This window comes from Eretmochelys imbricata, chromosome 4, assembly GCF_965152235.1.
Source record: "Eretmochelys imbricata isolate rEreImb1 chromosome 4, rEreImb1.hap1, whole genome shotgun sequence".
Lineage (NCBI taxonomy): Eukaryota > Metazoa > Chordata > Testudines > Cheloniidae > Eretmochelys > Eretmochelys imbricata.
Genome location: NC_135575.1, coordinates 16829805 through 16852138, shown reverse-complemented (window position 1 = coordinate 16852138; position 22334 = coordinate 16829805). Strand labels below are relative to the sequence as shown.

The 22334-nt window shown below is 42.9% G+C and overlaps 1 protein-coding gene across 1 annotated transcript in view; it reads left to right on the top strand.

The window, feature by feature from the left end:
* The window catches only part of CCDC158 (coiled-coil domain containing 158), a 58709-nt gene extending 38553 nt beyond the window's left edge, over window positions 1-20156 (top strand). The window contains exons 18-25 of the mRNA XM_077814351.1: window positions 3648-3811; window positions 5551-5610; window positions 9760-9819; window positions 12861-12928; window positions 13858-14064; window positions 15126-15149; window positions 18643-18744; window positions 20080-20156. Of these exons, the coding sequence (XP_077670477.1) occupies window positions 3648-3811; window positions 5551-5610; window positions 9760-9819; window positions 12861-12928; window positions 13858-14064; window positions 15126-15149; window positions 18643-18744; window positions 20080-20156 (762 nt within the window). The remainder of the gene's footprint in view (window positions 1-3647; window positions 3812-5550; window positions 5611-9759; window positions 9820-12860; window positions 12929-13857; window positions 14065-15125; window positions 15150-18642; window positions 18745-20079) is intronic.
* The last annotated feature ends 2178 nt before the right edge of the window (window positions 20157-22334 follow it).

The window sequence follows — 22334 nt, the reverse complement described above, 5'->3', positions numbered from 1 at the left end:
GTGCTTTCCTGCACCCTGACATTATTTGCCTCCACGCATTCGTCTGTGCTCTGTCAGTTTGGGAGGACAGCATGAGCTCAGAGAACATTTCATCACGAGTGCGTTTTTTTTTCTTTCTAATCTTCACTAGCCTCTGGGAAGGAGAAGATCCTGTGATCATTGAAACACATGCAGCTGGTGGAGAAAAAAAAAGGGACAGCGGTATTTAAAAAGACACATTTTATAAAACAGTGGCTACGCTCTGTCAGGGTAAACCTTGCTGTTAACATTACATACATAGCACATGTGCTTTCGTTACAAGGTCGCATTTTGCCTCCCCGCACCGCGTGGCTACCCCCTCAACCCTCCCCGTGGCTAACAGCGGGGAACATTTCTGTTCAGCCGCAGGCAAACAGCTCAGCAGGAACAGGCTCCTCTGAATGTCCCCTGAAGAAAAGCATCCTATTTCAACCAGGAGACCATGAATGATATGTCACTCTCCTGAGGATAACAGAGAGAGATAAAGAACGGATGTTGTTTGAACGCCAGCAAACATACACTGCAATGCTTTGTTGTACAATGATTCCCGAGTACGTGTTACTGGCTTGGAGTGGTAAAGTGTCCTACCATGAAGGACGCAATAAGGCTGCCCTCCCCAGAAACCTTTTGCAAAGGCTTTGAGAGTACATCCAGGAGAGCCGTGAATGCCAGGGCAAATTAATTCTTTCACATGCTTGCTTTTAAACCATGTATAGTATTTTAAAAGGTACACTCACCGGAGGTCCCTTCTCTGCCTGCCAGGTCCAGGAGGCAGCCTTGGGTGGGTTCAGGGGGTACTGGCTCCAGGTCCAGGGTGAGAAACAGTTCCTGGCTGTTGGGAAAACCGATTTCTCCGCTTGCTTGCTGTGAGCTATCTACAACCTCATCATCATCATCATCTTCTTCTTCGTCCCCAAAACCTGCTTCCGTGTTGCCTCCATCTCCATTGAAGGAATCAAACAACATGGCTGGGGTAGTGGTGGCTGAACCCCCTAAAATGGCATGCAGCTCATCATAGAAGCAGCATGTTTGGGGCTCTGACCCGGAGCGGCCGTTCGCCCCTCTGGTTTTCTGGTAGGCTTGCCTCAGCTCCTTAAATTTCACGCGGCATTGCTTCGGGTCCCTGTTATGGCCTCTGTCCTTCATGCCCTGGGACATTTTGACAAAGGTTTTGGCATTTTGAAAACTGGAACGGAGTTCTGGTAGCACGGATTCCTCTCCCCATACAGCGATCAGATCCTGTACCTCCCGTTCAGAGAGCTGGAGCTCTTTTGCGATTCTGGGACTCCATCATGGTCACCTCTGCTGATGAGCTCTGCATGGTCACCTGCAGCTTGCCATGCTGGCCAAACAGGAAATGAGATTCAAAAGTTCGCAGTTCTTTTCCTGTCTACCTGGCCAGTGCATCTGAGTTGAGAGTGCTGTCCAGAGCGGTCACAATGGAGCACTCTGGGATAGCTCCCGGAGGCCAATACCGTCGAATTGTGTCCACAGTACCCCAAATTCCACCCGGCAAGGCCGATTTAAGCGCTAATCCACTTGTCAGTGGTGGAATACTGAAATCGATTTTAAGAGCCCTTTAAGTCGAAATAAAGGGATTCATCGTGTGGACGGGTGCAGGTTTACATCGATTTAACGCTGCTAAATTCGACCTAAAGTCCTAGTGTAGACCGGGGCTCAGAAAAGAAATGGTTTGATCACTCTACATCATTGCTAGTTTCTCTTTCACACAGCTGAGAAAACGTCACTAAATGATGGCCATAATTTTGCACCTAAGGCATGTTTGTGTACTTTAGCCTATGTATTGTCTATTTGCTCTGTCCATTGAATGTTTGCATAAACTGTTACCTATCTCCGAGTTTTCTGAGAACAGGCAAAGCAGCTAGGAAATTATAAAAAAGCTTTGATCAAAGTTTTGCCTTATATCACTTGTAGACGTTCACTAAAAAAGTTTCAGTTACCAACAAACTTCACTTTCTAATGTGTCCCTTTCTCTGTATATACAGCATATGAGCAAAATGTATCAATTGTGTGACTCCAATGAAATCAGTGGAGTCACAGCAAGGATGCAGTTGGCCTTTCTGGGTATGTCTACACTGCAATTTAAAACCCACTGTGGGACAGTGCCAGCTGACTCTGGCTAAGGGGCTGTTTAATTGCAGTGTAGATGTCCAGGCTCAAGCTGGAGCCCAAGCTCTGGTACCTTCCCCCCCTCATGGGGTCCCAGAGCTCGGGCTCCAGCCCAAGCCCAAATGTCTACACTGCAATTAAACAGCCCCACAGGCCCAAGCCCTGCAAGCCTAAACCCCATGAGCCCAAGCCAGCTGGCACAGCCCAGCCGTGAATGTCTAATAGTAGTGTAGACATACCCATTGTAAGCACCACTTATTAAGAGTGCCAGACACTTCCCATTATAATATCCTATTATTAGATGCTTATAACTTTGCCGAACTTTAACCATTTGGGCTGAAATTTTTTTATATCAGGTGTCTGTTTCAAGATGACTTTAAGAAAAAAAAAAACAAAACATTTTAGCCAGAACGGTTTAATTTATTTCCAAGAATGAGGTTAGAGAAAAATGCATTGTTTTGCCCATGTTAAAAAGAATTCTGGCAACCTTTCCTTTGAGCAGCTCAAGTACTCTAATAGTGTGTTCCTCATTTTCTGGGTACCTGACTTGAGCCCAGGGGTCTTGATTTGCAAAATTGCTGAGCATTCACAGCTGCAACTGAAGTCAATCTGAGTTGTGCTTCAAACATATAAAATGTTACATAATGCTAAGTAATCTGAAAAATCAGGTCGTAGGGGTCTCACATTGGGCACTCAAAATTAGTGGAAACTTTTAACCTTAATATCCCTGTGCCTCTGTTCCCCATCTGTAAAATGGGAGTAATACCAGCCCCTCATCTCACAGGAGGTGTTGTGATAATGAATTCATTTGTGTTTGTGAATAATCAGATACTGTAGTGAGGAGCACCAGAAAAAAGCTGATGAGGAAATTAATAATTCTCTGTTCAGAGCCGGGTTTGAATAGGGTTTACTAAATAAGGCCTAGGGCCACCCATTGAACAATCAGGAGAAAACAAAATATTGAATTTAATAAAAATTAATAAATATTGAATGTAACTTAATTTTCATTAAGTGAGGACTGTGCATCATGTACACTGAATGAGATGGAGGTTCTGTGGAAAATATAGTTTGTGATCATGTCATTAAAGTCTGCTTTACAATGCATATGCATCAGGGGGCTGAATTAAGGTTGCATTTCCTAACTTTTGAGTGCTTAACTTTGCAACCTTAATAATGTTTTTTGAACATAGTATTTGTGTATGTATATAAAAATTTACATCTACATCCAGTACTGTGTATATAAACATGTTATGATTTTCTTTACAATATTCTGAGAGACAGCTTATTAACTTACATAGTATAGTCACCTCTTATAAAGTATTTTGATAATTATCAAATTTTCATGATCAAACCTCTAGATAGCTTCCTCTAAAATAGAGTTTAAAAGTCTAATAATTGAGAACAAAAAAGAAATGTCTGTCTTTAGCTGGATATATATAGGTTCTGGACAGCAAAATGCCATTTTAAACATTTATTTTATAAATGAATATTTAATTCAGATGTCACCCAAGCCAGCCATTGTGAAGGAGGACCCACTGCGAGATTTAAAGCGGCTTCTCCAGGAATTAAGAAATACGATTGATGAGATCCCCTCCATGGTTCTCAGTAAGAATGACAGCGATGGCAGGAGAGAGTTATCTTTAGCCACCTTGAGAAACACAATGTAAGAAAAGTGTAAATTACTCTGGATATATATAGCCTTCTGAAACGAAAATCTGGCCACTCAAGTGCTTTGGGGGCAGTGCAGGATGCTGTTGTACAGGAAACCTGGGTTTAGAAGTGAACTCAAGGTATCCAGAGAAATTAGCCATATTGCTCATGCAACAGCCCTTATTCAAAAGCTGCTGGAGTGGTTGCTTATAAGTGGTTGCTTATAAGAGTGCAGAAGGAGAATGGTGACCCAAATTAAAAAGATAGGCAAGGTATCTGCGCCATGGTCTAATGAATCCACATCACAGGCTAAGGATGATATATGGCTATGATGGTAGTGGAACTAGAAAATGACTGCATCATTTGCAGCCCAGTGATGTCTTGTTTATTTACTTTTCATGTAAGCATTTCAGATTTTATGATCATTTGTGAACTCCCTTCTTCTGTATTATGGAAGTATCCTGTCATGTGGGAGACAGGCGAGTGGTTTCTCTTAACATACTACCATGACTTCATAGATCACGTTAAACAAAAAATCAAAACCAGCATCACTTGTAAAAGCCTGATGCTCTGGATCCAGAAATAGAGAGAGTTTGTAAAGATGATCATCATTCATGATTTTGCATTAGAATATATTCCTTATTTCAAGAATTATTTTTCTCCCATTGTATGTAAAACTGGGGCTTTGTCAGATCAGTCTCATATGCCAAACATCCCATTCTCACGCTTTTTTACTGTTTGGGTAGAGCAGCTGTTTTTTATTGAACCAGAAATCAGCGTCGTCAGCATCAAGCATTAAATCTGAAATTTCACAGTGTTGTAATTGTAGGGGTCTTGAGCCAAAAAGGAGTTGGGTGGGGGTGGGGGAGTTGCAAGGTTATTATGCGGGGGGCAGTACTGCTACCCTTACTTCTGTGCTGCTGCTGACAGCGGTGCCGCTTTCAGAGCGGGGCAGCGGCGGCTGCTGGCCGGGGGCCCAGCTCTAAAGGCAGAGTCACTACCAGCACCAGCACCAGCGCAGAAGTAATGATGGCATGCTATGGTGTTGCCACCCTTACTTTTGTGCTGCTGCTGGCGGGGCGCTGCCTTGGTAGCTGGGCACCTGGCCAACAGCTGCTGCTCTCTGCCCGCCCAACTCTGAAGTCAGTGTAGAAGAAAGGGTGACAATACAGCGACCCCCCCAGCAACTCCCTTTTGGGTCAGAACCCCCAGTTTGAGAAACGTTGGTCTCCCCCCTGAAATCTGTATAGTATAGGGTAGAATCATTAGAAGACGAGATTTCACCGGGGGGGACGACCAGATTTCACGGTCCATGATGTGTTTTTCATGGCCGTGAATTTGACAGGGCCTTAATCATAAGAGAAGAATGTTTCAGAACACAGGGCAATCAACAGTGCTGAATTGCCAATGTCTGGCTTATAATGAGTGTCTGTGTTATATTTTTATAGTGGAAGTGAGATAAGCCATTGTTTTCTTTGTTGCTAATTCAGCCATGAGTTCAAGAAATGGTTTTCAATGTCTAGCAAAAGGACCAGTGAATCTTTGACATTTTGTAAGGAACAGTTTCTTTGGAAAGATTTGTTCACCATTTTCTCTCTCCTTTGTGATACTGTGTTCCCCATGTGAGTTGACATGAGGACTGGAGAATCTTTTCCAGAACTGATTATCCCTCAGAAAATGACTATATCTGCCAATCCTCAAAGTAGTGCTTTTCTTGATATTGTTAACTGTGGTACATTTTCCCCCATACAGGGATGCTGCAAGTAGAGAACCTGCTGTTACATGCAGCTTGCGACAGGATATATACAGCAAGTAAGAAACATTGTCATTTGACCGAGAATGTCCCAGACTTTGACCAATAATCCGGGAATTAGTCTACTTGTTTCTCTGGAGGATGTTAAATAGAAGCTACTAACACTAAACATTTTTACATCAGCAGGTCCAGATAACTTGCTTCCAAGAAGTTTAAAAGAGCTGGCTGTTAAGCTCACTGAACCATACATATTGATTTTCAATAAGTCTTGGAACAATGAGGAAGTTCCAGAAGACTAGAGGAAAGCTAATGTTGTGCCAATTTTTAAAAAGGGTAAATGGGATGACCCAGGTAATTATAGGCTTGTTAGCCTGACATCAATCCTGGGCAAGATAATGGAATGGCTGACATGGGACTCAAAAAAATGAGAGCGTAATGTAATTTATGCCAATGAATATGGTTTTATAGAAAATAGAACCTGTCAGACTAGCTTGATTTATTTATGAGAATATAAATTGGTTGATAAAGGTAATAGTGTTAACCTCATAGACTTCTCTAAGATGTTTGACTTGGTACCACATTATAGTTTTAGTAAAAAAACAGAACCATATAAGATTAACATGGCATACATTAAATGTATTAAACTGGATAACTGATAGGTCTCAGAATGTAACTGTAAATGGGGAATTGTCATCAAGCAGGTGTGTTTCCTGTGGGGTCTCAGAGGGATCAATTCTTGGCCCTATGGTATTTAACGTTTTTATCAATGACCTGGAAGAAAACATAAAAATCATCACTGATAAATTTTGCAATGAAACAAAAATTGGAGGAGTGATAAATAATGAAGAATACAGGGCACTGATTCACAGTGATCTGGATCGCTTGGAAAACAGCACAAACAATGTGTGTTTTAATACAGCTAAAGTATACTTCTGTGTATGGCACAGGTCCAACCACTGCTGGAATGCTGTGTCAAGTTCTGGTGCCCACAGTTCAAGAAGGATGTTGATAAATTGGAGAGGGTTCAGAAAAGAGCCAAAAGAATCATTAAAGGCTTAGACATGCCTTATAGTGATAGACTCAAGGAACTCAATCTATTTAGCTTAACAAAGAGAAGGTTAAGGGGTGACTTAATTTAGTACCTACATGGGGAATAAATATTTAATAATGGGCTTTTCAATCTAGCAGAGAAAGGTACAATAGGATCCAATGGCTGGAAGCTGAAGCTAGACAAATTCAGACTAGAAATAAGGTGTAAATGTTTAATTATGAGAGTAATTAACCATTGGAACAATTTACCAAGGGTCATGGTGAATTCTCTATTACTGACAATTTTAAACTCAAGATTGGATGTTTTTTAAAAGATATGTTCTAGAAATTATTTTGGCAAAGACTGTGGCCTGTATTTTACCTAGAGGTTCACAGAGGTCTCTTCTGGCCTGGGAATCCCTGAATGCAGTAAAACCAGAGGGACTAGCTTTTGGGAAACAATGGGCAGTAGAGTTGATTAGCAAGATAGGTTTAAAGATAGTGAAGAAAATCCCTGGTATTGTGTTCCAGGTGACTGGAAGTTCTTTTAATATCAAAGCACTGAGATACATTAGTGTGGCACATATCTGTGAGCTCTGTTGATCAGGTCTGCACCTCATAGGTATTCATACAATCCTGATTAAACCCCAAAACTCTTTTCCAATACGCTCCAGGCTCAGTGCAAAGCCTGGTAAGGATTAGCCAAGGGCAATCTCTTTTTTGCTTGTTTCAAACCCCAATAAAGAATCTGAAGGTGTCATCCTCAGGACGTTACAGAAATCCCTGGGAGTGAACATGGCTCCTTTTTTTAGGGAAGTTACATTAATTGAATACAGATCTTTTGCTAAAAGAAAGAAAAAGGGCATATGGACAGATGGAACAATATGCTTCTCTCCAGCTGGGATAGAACTGACTTTTTGAAGATTTGGATTGCAGTAAAGCGTTTATTTATGTGGATAGTTTTCTCCTCCAGTGCCTTGATGGAGAAGAGGTGGTGCTTTATGAGTAAAATACCTGATAGAATGGGCTTTCGGCCTGGATGCAATCATGGTAGCCAGGCTGGTGATGGAAAGGGAGTGTTTCTGTGAAGCTCCAAAATTTAATCAACATTTTGCTTCTCTAGGTCACAGCCAAGAAACCTCCCAAACCTGACACTTTAAATCAATCCGTGTCCTTGGTAGGTTCTGGAAATTGACCCAGATGCGTGGTCCACAATCTAACCTAACACTTCTGTGCAATAAGAACTTTACAGTGGCTGATAAGTGAGACCAGATTGGGAAAAGGCAGGAATTCATACTATGGGAGTTGTGATCCATGGGAGTTATTGGATATCATTGGATGAAATAGGAGTTTAATACAGTAGATTCCACTGCATAGTATCTTTCCATGCATGCTCTCTGGGCTGTGCCCTGCCCTGGCACAGAGGGCCCAGACGCCGCATGCCCCCATTCCCCGTGGAAAGCCTGGGCTGCAGGCAGATTTGTGAGGCTGTAGCCAGGGAAGGAAGCGCTGGGAAATACCAAGTTCCTGGATGGAACCTATTAATAGTTTCCAAAGCAGCTATGGTGAAAAACAAGCCTGTGCTGTAAGCTTGCTGAAGGTGGGAAGGACAGTGGGTTCCATACTCTGTCACAATACACCCACCAAGCCCTGAGAGGTAAAAAGAGGAAATGTTAAGGGGGCCTGTGAGCAGTTGAACTCACCACCATAGCACCTCTGGCATCAGGTCAAGGCCCTGCGGGGTCTTCACCTCTTGTGCCCCCGTTGGTCACCGCTTTGGCCCTGCAGTGCCCTGATTCTGTCAGTGAGTCAGCTCTCTGAGTCCTTTCTAGTCCAGACCCCTTCCAGGATGACAGAAGTACAACTAAAGTCCAAAAATGTCCCAACATCAGAGATATTTCTGCCCTCACTTGGGCTATTCCTCATCCCACGCTTTAGGCTCAGTCCTCAGCCTGGGCTCAGTAGTCTTTATGTTGGAGTTGCACACCTCTTCCTCAGGTCTTGAAGGTGGGCTCCAGCCCAGGGACCCTGTATTAAACAGCTAGGTCTGCTTCTTCCGATGGGCAGCTGTTTCATAGAATATCAGGATTGGAAGGGACCTCAGGAGGTCATCTAGTCCCACCTCCTGCTCAAAGCAGGGCCAATCCCCAATTTTTGCCCCAGATCCCTAAATGGCTCCCTCAAGGATTGAACTCACAATCTTGGGTTTAGTAGGGTAATCCTCAAACCACTGAGCTAACCCTACCCGCCAGTTTCCCTGGGGCACTTCCAACCTCAAAGCCCCTGGTGCTGCTTCCCTGTGGCCTGTGCTTAACACAGCCTCTCTGCTGGTTCCCAGGCCTCTGGCTTCTCCCTAGGTCCTCCCAGTGCCTGTTTGCTCTGCCAGAACGCCAATCGCCTCCAGGACTGCCTCTCTGTACCTTGTCCCTTTTCTAGGCCCCACCACAGGGATTAATTCTGTCCCTGCTGCCTTCTTCAGTCTGCTTCCCCTGACTCCTCCCAGGCAGTGGGTACTTCCTACCACCTCTGTCCTAGGTCCTCCCTAACTGAGTTCTCCTTCCTCCCTATCTAGTCTCTTCCTGACTCTTTCACAGCTGGGGCCACTAGTATAATTAAGTTGCCAAATCAGGACCAGCTCACAGACAGCTGCTAGGTCACTGGCATAGTTGAGCCCAACCCCCACTTAAGGGTATGTCTACACTGCAGTAAGGAGCATGCTACGGATGGGTAGATGTGGAAGTGCAGCTCAAACTAGCATACTAAAAATGGCAGCGTGGCCAGGGTGACACAGGTGATGGTTTGGGCTATCTACCCAAGTATGGGTCCAGAAGGTCCGGTAGGTTTGGACTTGGGTGCCTACCTTGAGCTGCTGTCCATGCTGCAGTGGCCACACTGCTGTTTTTAGCATGCTAGCTCGAGCGGAGCTAGCTTGTCTGTCTATCCCCATTGGGAAGCTCATCCCAGCGGCAGTGTAGACTGAGCCACAAAGGGCAGCCAACCTGTGACAGTCCCCCAACTTCCGTTATAATGTGTAAACGTCTTGATGAATGCATATAACATTAGCAATTTTTTCTTCATATCAGGATGTGTACTGCTGCATCTTGGGAATCCTGGGAAATCTAGCAGTCCTGATGGTAATGCTTCAAGGGATTCTAACTGGCCTATGTCTTTTCATACAGAGATACTGCCGTGAGGGACTCCGCTCCTGAAGGCGGCTTGGGGCAGGATACTTTCAGCAGGTGAGAAGTGATGTCACCTAACTGAGTTCCCTGTGTGTCACCCCAACACAATTAGAGCATGCATGTTGATATCACTATATCTTTGTTATTTATTTTCTAGGATGGGAAGGATTTGTTAAATTGAGTTATTCCTGTGCTTTTCAATGCTGTATTATATGTGAAGCACTGTCAGGATGCTTCTTAGAAAGAGCGTAACAAATATGATCAGGCCAAATGAGTGCTGATTTACACCTGGTTCAACCCCACTGAAATCAGTGCCACCACACCAGGAATAAATTAGTTCCATTAAAACCTGTGTGGCATTATGAAGTTGCTGCAATGATATTTAAATGATTGTTGTTAGTGTGGACTAGTGGCTCCTCATGGTGATTCTGCTTCAGAAATAGGCCCCAAAAGTGCTTGTTGTAGACTTAAAATGCCAGGTACTAATGACCTGAATTTCAGATATGCTACAAATCCCATTTAAATCAGCAGGAGCTCTGCATCTCTGAAGATCAGAGTATTAGTATGTTAGCACCAAGACACAGAAAGCCAGAAAACCAGGGGAATCCAGAAATCATGAACCAATTTCATATTTCCAGAAATCCATTTAGAGCCAGATTCTGATACCCCTCCTCATGTTAGGTGACACCTTACTCAACAAGTGGTCCTGTTGATTTAAAATGGGACTGTTTGCAGAGTAAGGTACTATTCAGCATGACTTAGGACACTGGAATCTAGCCCTAAATCATAGTCGAGAGAAAAAACAATAAAGGAACTTTCCTTTCAAATAAAACACTAGGATAATAATATCAGAAAGCAAGGTTATCTTATCTAGTTTTCCAGACACTGGTTGGAAGGCATGTACCAGTCCTTCTTGCCACACCATTTGCAAAACAAACCCCTTATTTTTCAGTTGACAATAGTAATACAGTAAATCAGTTCTCAATCTATACACTGAATCATCCTATGAAATGACTGATGCAATCATCTGCTTTCTCTGTTCTAGTATTCACCATGCATTGCTACTGAATTAAAAATCTCAGTGCTGGTTTATAGGCTATGTTTTTATCTTTTAAAGCCTTCCAGCCAGATTCATCAATCTATTTTCTGTGACAAAGCGGTAGTTTTTCCTCAATTTTTCCTTTTTTGCTGCCATAAAATAACCAGTCTTTGTCAAAAGGTCAAGAGAAAATAATTAGCAGTAGGTTATTATTTGATAAAATGATAGATGAATATAAATATGCACGAGTACAAAAAAAACAGCCACTTTGTTGTTTTTAATGGGTGTATTGCAGCTGAATTGCTACATATCTATACTTCATGTAACCACAACATCAGAGCATGCATGTTGATCTCACTGTCTCATAGCATGCTACCTGCCTTATTATTAGTAAGATAAGAGTCCTCAAACAAGGAAAACTCAAAAGCAGGAAAGCATACCTAGATGTGAACCTGAACAGTTCTATATCAAATACACTGTGCCACAGACAGCCAGGAGTAAATCTATGACTGTTACACCAGGAATGCATGTAGCCCACTGTGTATAGTAAATTTATCTTAAACAGAATGCTTGTCATTACTGCTTACATAGAACATTATGACATATGTATGGAACAACTACCAGTGTTGTTACGTTGTCATTTCATAAAATGTATGCCCTAATTAAAACAACTATTGCATGTACTATTTATACAGTAGCACTGTTAAATGGAAAAGGATTACCACTCAAATGCTGCCAATATCCAAAGCACTGAAGTAGCTGGTGCATAAACGTTGAAATAAGCTTTTCATGTCAATGTTTTGTTGTGTTAGCATCATCACCTGTTTATGTCACTATGCTGGAGTTATACTCATTTAGCCTCTGTGCAATCCTCCCCACTTACAGTGTGAATTCTACAGCAAGATTACTGCACAGCTCTGGCAATTGTATTTCTGACTGGGTTTAACCCTAAAGTCCGCAGTAAGACCCTGCTGCTGCAATTTGTTTTGTGTGGACAGACTCCCTGTATCCAGGCAAAGCTCCATCCAATCTAATGAAGCTCCATTGTAGACTGACCCCTATCTTTGCCTGGTGCTACACTGACTTCGGCAGGGCCCGCCTGGGCACAGAAGTCAGTCCACATGGAACCCGCTGCAAGATCAGCACCTTAGTCTTTACTCCATCCTTATGCAGGCAAAACTCTCCCTGGGAATTAAGACTGGAGTAAAACCTCAGCAAGGACTTCAGGGTTTGGGCCACTGGTTACTCTCCTGGTAGAGCTTGTGTGGTGTGTTTTCCTTACTATTCTATTTGTTTTGTTTCCGCTCTGTGGACTGACTGCAATTATATATGTTAACCCTTTTATATAACATACTACACCCAGTATTCTAAATATATGGACCTATACGAAAGTCAGAAATCTCCATATTGTACAAGAGCCTGATTCAGAGCCCACTGAAGTCAGTGGGAAAAAACTTAAATTGACCTCAGCTGACACTGAATCAAGCCTGAAGCAATCAAATTGTGGTACTAACATAGCTGGGGGCATGCAGCTTTAAGTTGCAGTCAAGTCATCAGTAGAGACTCTCGGATATTATGTTTATGGAGGGCACGTAAATATCTATATGGGGCAGCTCACTAAATGTGGTACATTTTGACATCTCTCAGCAATGTAAGCATCTCCTCCTCTCCAGCCAACATCACCCTCTGCTGGGTTACACTTTCTCACCCCCCAGCATTCCTCTGTGGGGAGAGAGGTTGTGGTCACATTGCACCTGTACAGTTTTCCCCAGTGACGGACTGACCTACACCCAGGTGTGAGGCTGAACCATTAGCTTTAACATTATGCTAAAAATTGCATGAGAATTAAATGCATGAGAAGGCCATAATGGTTCTTTCATTCTTCCAAGTAAACCCATTTGAACCCTATATACACCATTTACCTTCATGTATGTGTATGTAACTTCTAGAATGCTTGCTAACTCTTCACTTTCTCATTGTGGACATTAGCTACTCTAGCGAAATCTCAGCCTGGCACTTTCAGAATAGAATGCTAGTCTTGCCCTTGTTTTGCTTGCAGGGAGCCTTTAACTTTACATGTTTCGGATCTTGAGGACCAAACTGTTACCCTGTCTTTCACACCCCCTGGTGAGTTTTCCCGGGCTGCACTAAAGAATGCATGTTTCAAGTAGGCATGGCTTGGGACAGAGCAGAATTGTATAGAGGCAGGAAATAAGTGTATTTTCATGTTAATAGGTCAGTTCTATTGAGAGTGACATCAGCACATGTACTAAGAATTGAAAAGATGAGGAGGGCTTTCCAGTTAGCTGTTTTCCCAGTTTAGAGTGATTTCAGCAAATTACTGTGTTTATTATGGTTTTCTCCATGAATATCTTCCACTTGACAAAATAAATTTCCATAAAAGGTATTTGTTAACAGTAGTGGTCTTACATAGTTACAAAGCAACATTTTCAATCTTGGGTGCCTACATTTAGGCTTCTAATTCCATATTTAGGCAACTAAATAAGGGACCGGATTTTCAGAGGTGCTGAGTAATGGCACCTCCCATTGACTTCATTTGGAGTAAGGGTTACTCGGCACCTCTTACAATCAGGTCATTTTTATTTAGATGCCTCCATATAAATTTTGGGCACCCAATGTTGAAAATATTGTTCTAAGCCTTCTCCTAAGTAGCTAGGTAGAAGGTAAAGCAAGAACTGGGTTGGTGAGCAACCTTGAAACTCCTGTCTGAATTGTTGAAAATCAGGTGTTCTCCAAGGGTGCCAGACACAAGTAGTCAGCAGAAATACACGTGGCCATACTCTTCTAGTGAAAAGGTACAAGCCATCTTCCAGTTGACAATCCATGCATCAATACTGCATGTGACTTGCAAAGAAGTTATACCCTCTGTTCTCTTAGATAGAGGGTAGGTGCTGCTATGTTGACTGCTGATGGAAAATGGGAAGAATTAAAAAATGCAATGAAGAGAACAGAATTATGAAATGATTGCATAGCAGAACTCACATTAAGCGTAGAAGATGAGCGCTTATTCAAATGGCACTTTGTCGATTTTCTAGCCAGTCCATCCATCTTCACTGCTGCTCCTCGTTATGCCTCTTCCCCAAAGAAGTTCTCCCAGGAGGAGAGATATAAAGATAGGTCTCCAGTGCACTCACTGTTAACTGCTCCGCTAGATGACCTGAAGGCTGTCCCTAGTACCTCAGCAGACCATAGACCATCTTTGAGGAAGAGTAGCTCACCAGAAGCTACAACTGCCCGGAAAAGTAAGTATGGCCCCTTCTTCCAATCAAGAGGACTCTGCTGGGTTTTTTCTCTCCCCTAATCACTACGGTAGTGAATTACAAACAATAGGCTAAATTCATCCCAACTGTATTTCTACAGAGACCAGTGAAGTTACACCACCATACACAGATGTTATGTTATATAGTCCATGAGGGTAACGTTTTTAAATGTTCAGAAATACATTTATTTTCATACTTGCCTTTTTAATATTTAACTATTTAAATCAGGGGTAGTCAAACTTTTTGGCCCAAGGGCCACATCTGGGAATAAAAATTGTATGGCGGGCCATGAATGTCAGAAAATTGGAGTTGGGGTATGGGTGGAGGGTGAGGGCTCTGGTTGGGGGTGCGGGCTCCGGGGTGGGGCCAGAAATTAGGAGTTCAGGGTGCGGAAGGGGGCTCCGAGCTAGGGCAGGGGAGTGGGGTGCGGGCTCCGGCTGGGGGTGCGGGCTCTGGTGTGGGGCTGGGGATGAGGAGTTTGGGGGTGCAGGAAGGTGCTCTGGGCTGGGACCAAGGAGTTCAAAGGGTGGGAGGGGGATCAGGGCTGGGGCAGAGGGATGGGGCATGGGGAGAGGCTCAGGGGTGTAGGCGCCAAGCAGCGCTTACCTCAAGCAGCTTCCAGAAGCAGCGGCATGTCCCTTCTCCATCTCCTACGTGGAGGCATGGCCAGGCAGTTCTGCACACTGCTCCCTCTGCAAGCACCGCCCCTGCAGCTCCCATTGGAGCGCCTGAGGGGGCCATTGGAGCGTGTAGAAGCCAGAGGGCGACCATTCCGCAGCTTCTGGGAGCCGCATGGAGCAGCCCCCGACCCTGCTCCCCGGCTGGACCGCCAGAGGGCGGGCCAGCCCCAGCAGGGCAAGCCCCAGAGCCATCTCCCCAGCAGGAACTCAAGGGCCAGCTCAAAATGGCTGGCAGGTCGGATCTGGCCCATGGGCCGTAGTTTCCCCCTCCACATCCGCTCCCAATTTAAATCCTCCCCTTTCGCTCAATAAAAGTAGGGGTGATTCTCAAAATTACATTGTTGACCTTTTCTTTTTACACAGATGTCTCCTTCATTCCCAGTTCTTGTAAGTATAATTCCATTATGCACATTTGTTCCAATGTATTTGATGTTCCATTTTAAAGCTGTGTTCTAGAGTTTGCAACCCTGCTCACCTTACTGAAATCCATCTCAGTTATTACTGATTTTCTCACTTCACATTGCATGCATTTAAAAGACAAAATGCTTTCACATTTAGGGAGGGCCACCTTGTGACAATCCATATTAAGACATATTTCTCCTCCTGTATTGTATAAACTCTGACATGTATCACAGCTGCTGTTTAACAGTGACTATGCTTAACACTATGTACCAGTTTAGGATGGAAAGTGAAGAAAAATACTATATCCCATTAAAGCTGCATGAGAAGTTACCAGAACATTAACAAAACTGAAAGAAAACAATTAGGGTGAGATTTTCAAAAGTGTTCAGTGTTGGCCTAACCATTCAAGTCAACTCTCATTGACTTCAATGGCAGCAGAGTTAGACCAACATTGAGTGCTTGTAAAAATGCCACTCTGGCTGTATATACATTAAACTGTAAAGTGCTTCTAAAACTAAACTAGTACTTGACAATGCAGAACATAGAAAAAGGGAGATAAATGTATTTGAAAATGAAGTACAGCATTAAAAATTCTGGAAGGCTCGACCTTCCCTTATTAAGTCAGAACAATATACAATTTACGAAGGGCTAGAGTGTGAAGTCATTACCCAATCCAAAAACTCCATACAAGAAATTTGCTGCCACATTCCTGGGAAGAAAGGAGTCACTGATCACTTGAAGAGGGAAAAAAAATGACCAAAAAGGTAATTCAAATGAACACGTTCCTTCTCTCCATCGGCCAGTGAACAGTTTTGGCAAATTCCTGTTGTGGCAGGTAGACGGTCCTATTCCTTCCTCAGTAGGAGATAAGCAAACAGCTCTTCCTTGCAGGGATGGGGGGAAAAGAAGGGGTCTCCTTTGGTAAGTGTGTTGTTGTTGGGCTATTTGGGGGTGGGGGGGTTGTTTTTGAAAGCAGTCCTGGTTCTCCCTTTTGGCAATGAGATAAAAGCAAATGATTCTTCTTTCATCAGGAGCAAACACACAAAAATGTTGACTCCTTGGTTGCAGGACAACCAGTTCCAAGTCAAAGTCATAGAGTTTAAGGCAAGAAGAGACCACCAGTTCATCTCATCTGACCTCAAGCCACCAACACCACCCAGCCACCCTCACCTTCCTCTTCACTGCAAGTCCTTTCTATTCTTCCTAGTCCATGGAGAAAGCGCAGCATCTTCCAACCAGCCCAAAACATCTCCACATCTTTATCATCAGTTGTCATCAAGGCAAATCCCAAAGGGACATAGCCTCCTTACAGATCAACCACCACCAAAACTGATGTCTAGCTAGGTCCTTTATGGCTACATCTTAATGGCCAGAACTGGAGGATTCTTTTCTCTAGGCCTGGAAGCTATGAGACAAAGCAGGTTCTTTTATCCTATGTGATGAAGGGATTTAATCCCTCTACCGTCTGGCAATAAGGATACATTCATCCCTTCACAATCCCATTGAAGTCAGTGGGAATTTTGCCTACCTAAGGACTTAGGAAAAAGGCTTTCAGGATTTAGCCAAACGAATGCCTTGTAGAACAGAGCTAAATCCACCTGCCCAGAAATGACCCTAACTAGTTTGGAAAAGCATAGGTAGTTCAACCATGGAGCCTCCTACTAGTTAAACCAGAAACTTGTCAGTTGCCTTATCTGATTAAATAAAATGTGCAGTTAACTAGTCTCGGTATTTACAATAGTCAGGGGATTTCCTATGGTAAGTATTGAGAAATACCAAGGCCTAGTGGAAATACTGATGTAACCACATCTCTCTCTCTCGCTCTCTCATTTTTATATATGTGTAAAATCTTCAGTAAAAGTAACAAACTTTTCATCCCACCACTACACTGGTAGAAGGGTGTGTATTTTAACACTAGTGTACCAGCCACCTGCCAATGGCTCAGGTTGCCTGGAGTGCTTTATTAATCTCGTATCAAAAAGTCTCTAAATAAATGGGCCATCAGTGAAAAAACAGATCGAAACTACTCTTTGGAGTGATCCCCAGCTATATGTTAGTTATTACATTTTCTTCTTACTCTATTTGTAGTTCCCCCTAGGAGCCTGACAATACACTTCCCACTCAGTTGTTTTTCTCTTGTACATGTGGCAATCCTCCGGCTTTTTCCTCTGTGTTTTCAAAGGAGCCCTAGCAAAAATAGCCATGCTGAATGCTCCTTGCGCTGAATGCTCACATTGCTGTGCTCCTGCTGGGGGGCTGACTGGCTCTGCAGCAACGAAACACACTAGTAGGCTAACCCTGCAAGACTTTGCATGTTTATTTAAAAACTAGGAGGCGGGTGCACATAAGCACGACACTTCCACACTCATTGCCAGGGGCCAGTCGGACAAATGCAAGTCCATTTATCCACAGAACCGCACCAGCTTCCGCCACCAATGTGCCTTGACCCTGAAGGAGCTTCTCTGCTCAGGAAGTAATTAGTTGCATGTGTAATGATGAATTTTGTGGGGTGGACATCTCTGCAGTTGCAATTGCACATAACCCACCAATTTATTTCACACAGACCGTGAGCCAGCCAGCTGACATGGATGACTTTCAGTCACTGCCAGCCCTGGCTCAGTTCAAACCTGTAACCTAGAGATGAAAAGTTCCACATTCCATGCTTTTTCTATGTAGCTGTGTGCCTGCCCCGCCCCCATCTACCTGTCCCTTTCCCTCCTCATTTTAGAATGAGCAGCAGGTCTGAATGGTGCAGCTCCTGACCAGAAGTGGTTTACCCCGGTGCCACAGCCGCAGAGTGAAACAGACTATGATTGTGTAGTTGTAAAGCATTGATTTGCATGTGTTGTTATACCTGCTAAATTGGGCTAGTCCATAGTCCACCTCCTGATCAACCTGAATCCCACAGTAGCCAACTACTAATTTGTTTACTGCTGTTACATCCTTACATTTCAAGTCTATTTCTGAACATCAGTGTTCAGTCAGTCAAAGAGAGGCAGTGTGGCCCAGTGGATGGAACACTGTACAGGAACTGAGAAGACCTGGCTTCTGTCCCCATATCTGCTATTGGCCTCTTAGATGACTTTGGGCAGGTCACTTCAGTTCTGTGCCTCAGTTTCCCCATCTATAAAATGGGGATAATACTGACCTCTTGTGAAAAGAGCTCTGAGATCTACTAACGAAAAGTTCTATGCACAAGTATTATTAACAAAGTACTTTTTCCTCCTTCCCCCTTCACACAACCACATAGCATTTAAAAAAATTTGACTTGCTTGAAATAGAAATATGATTCATTACAAAAACTGATGTTAATCATTGTCATCTCATTTATTTTCTCTTTGATATTCAAAGTAATCCTATTTGTTTGAAATCTTTATTTTAGAACTAAGTGTAATTTAAGGTTCCTATATAAAGCAACTAGTTTGATAATGTATTTTTGTACCTCTAATAGTATAGTGACTAATCATTTTCTCAATAGCTTCTCAGCCTGTGGAAACCAGTGGGAGCACATGCAGGAAGCTACAGAACAAGATGGAAAACCTACAAAACCTGGTGGAAACGTTACAGATGAAAAACCAAGGTACTGGAATTTATTCTATTGAAATCACTGGTATTTATTTTGAAATGTACTGGAGTCTTCACTGTCTCTCTGTGGTACATGCCATAGCTCTGGCCACAGTTGTCCATTCCTGTCAGTTTAGATGTGTCTGATTTACTAATAGCCACTTCCACATTATCCAGCTCCTAGGAGAATAAACAGATTAACTCCACAATGTACTGTACTCAGCCCTTTAACTCTAATGAGCTCTGAGATCCTAAATCTTTCAAACATGGCAGCTGTTGAGGGGTGCAGTAATGTGCTGCTGTAACCAATTAAATGGGATTTTTATGGAGCTGTTGACCCTTCAGGGAAATTGAAAGCTATTCTGTTTATAGAAGTCTTCATTTAAAAACAAAATCACCGTTTACCAACAGTGACCACACAACCATAGCTGATCCTCCACAGTTATTCCTTTTTCTAAAACAGGGAAATCCTGCAGTCTCAGCCAGCCCACTGATCACAGCTGACATATTAGGCCCTGATCCTGCTCCCACTCGCACTGAAACCAGCTAAACTCCTATCAACTTCAGTGACTGCAGACCACTGGGTGCTGAAATTCCTTTTGTCATCAGCATTTTTTCCTTACTCCATATTCTGATTATCTTCCCTTTCCCCTTCACTTCTGTGCTTATGGACCTGGAAAATGAATGCTTCCACTCATCATATAATTATGTGAAAGTCATGAATGATGGGAATTTGTTTGATAAAACTCTAATGAAATTATTTATATAAAACAAAAACCGAGCAGGGAAAAGTTTGGGCCAGCTCGTGTAAATGGTCATATCTCCCTTCAGTATTTGCTCTAATTTAATTTCCACTTGATACACCAGCAAGTTTTCTGTAACAGTAACGTATTATACCTCAGCTGTATAAAAGATACAGAACTAAAATAACCCCTCATATGTGCATTAGAACAAACGCCACCTTACAAACATTGGCACAGAGTCACTTAAAATTCAATCAATTTCAATACATCCATAAAAAGTAACTTTGAAATCAATAGAGTTTTCCCCATTTACTTTCTTACAGTAATGAATTCGGGCCATTGGGTCCAAATGAAACAGCTGTATAGCCAAGCTGAGGGAATATCCATTTATTATTAGGCCTATTTTGTGTACTAAAACATCACCCTACTAAAGTGGAAGCCACATTTGTTTTCTTTAGGGCACAGCAAACACAGAGCATTGCCTGTGTAATATGCTGGCTGGCTGTATAAGCTGCAGGTGTCAAAACCTGATGCTTGAGTTGTTTTCTGCTCAATGTGATCTAGCAATACACAGCATTCAAGTGATCTATTCTCAATGCTATTTTCAGCAATGTCTTCAATGATCCGCTGTCAGGAAAAGAAGATTGAGAAAGTGAAGGACAAGGAGAAAAAGCTAACAAAATAAAGAAACTCTGTATGGTTGTGATCATTCTAATATATGTAGATTTGGCCCCATTAAATGTGATGCTTAAAATATATGATACTGTTAAAGATTCATAATAAAGGTTCTCATAGTTTTGTAATCTGTGTCTTGGACTAGAATACTAGCCGCAATCTGGAGTTGTAAAAGAGCAGGATGTAGAGAAGTAAACACAAGACATAGAGAGAGAGGTATTGTATCTTTTATTGGCATACAGTGGGAATAGCCACATACGACAAGGGAGACAGCCAAGAGAGAGTCATGCTGGTCATCCCAAATAAGGCCCAACAGAGCCCACACACCTATTGTTAGTTTTAAATACTGTAGAGAGACTCCTTTTGTTAACCGTCCATCTCGGGGAAAACAACCTAAAGTAAATTTTTCTATACATAATGTTATTTTGAGAAGTTCTGCTAGGTCATGATATTCCATATTTCAGAGCTAGAGACAAATAGTGCTGCCCACCCCATAGGCAAACTGGGAACTTCCCCTTTCCACTTGTATAAACTAGCCCTTTTAGTCCCTCACCCACTCTTGGACCCTATACCTGGCACTGGGGCAGGACTAAATGCATCTCATCCTGCACCTCATTCCAGTGTGACTTTGGGGCGGGGAGTGGCATGGAGCAGGGAAGGGGTCCTATCTCAGTAGAAAAAAAGTTTGATAGCTGGTAGGATTTGTTTTTAATACAGTAGGTATTTGAAGTTGCCATGCACTGGGATATTAGCAGTAGTCCCAGTGGAGACGGATTAAGGAGCAGCGTGCAGGTAAAGTAGCCAGAGATGCATGATAAATGTAATTTAGCATATGGATACCACCACCCTCTATACACATTTCTCAGACTAGGGAGTGTATCTACAATGCAGCGAATTGGCTGAATGGTGCACAAAGCAAAAAGGATCACCGGTTGCTCTTCTCCCAGACTCCTTTCCTCCTCTCACTTCCTCCAAGGGGAGCTCTCATTCAGAGTTCATTCAGTGTTTGAAGTGGAAGAAATGGGGTCTTCCTACCACGCTGCATATGAACGTGAGATGTTTAGATCCAACATTGTAAGCCAATATCTCACACTTCAGAGAAAGATGAAGGGGGAAAAACCATAATTCACATAACCAATTGCATAGTGCTGCATAGAAGGGGGAAATAGCCTTCCTGATCATCGTGGAGAACTGCTTCCACATTGAAGCAGGTCACTGGATTGGCTGTATCTGATATATAAAGTAGGTAGGCAGGCAACGTGAGATTTATTCTCATTAGTTATATTTTTGGGTCTAGAGACACTGACAGTGTTTCTTTAATCATAAGCAGAGGGTTGGAATAGATGGTCATGAAACACTTCAGAGTAAGGTACAGCACTCCGCCCTAGAACAGTCCTGTTCCTCTTTCGGTCATGACCTGTACCATGCAGCACCTTCCAGCCTAGGGAAATAATTAACAGCCCTCTAGAGCATTGCCTATCCCACATCTTCCAATACTACACACTATAGTAGTTGCATGGAACATTATCCCCCTCCTTCCAAAACAGCACATCAGCGGTACTTGCACCTGCCCCAGAGATCAAAAGGCAAGATAGGATGTGGACTTTGATCTCTCACACGGTAGCATATCCATTACCTCTAGCCAGGCCCAAAGTGTACTGTACTGGATTCCAATGGCAATAAACTGCCTTACAGCAGATGTGTGACCCAGCACCAGTGTAATACAACTGCTGACACACCCAATCACAAGAAAAGAATCTTATAGAGGTAGAAATTAAAAATCAAGATTATTATAACCCGCAAATAACTTTGATAAGCAACATTTTGAGACTGTAGCTGAGGGAGGGGGGAGAGGGAGAATGTTCATATGCCTGCAGACAAGACCACAGAAAGGAATGACCTGGGGACAGGGAGAGGGAAACTGAGTTTTAGATTCAGAGTAGAGAGTATAAAAGGCAGGGCCCCCGCTTTTGTACACCTGTGAAAGAAATAGAAATACCTAAAAATATGAGTGCCCGTTTGCAAGTGGCATCTCAGAAAGTTGTAGTGTGCTTTAACTATTTTACATAGCAATGACTGCCCCTGTGATTTCATGCGTGGGGTTTTCCCTACAGGTGGAATGATGCTTACAGACTTGACATTTTTTGCACAGATTAATTTGAGGATGTTCTGGGTTTGGTGTGTAGAG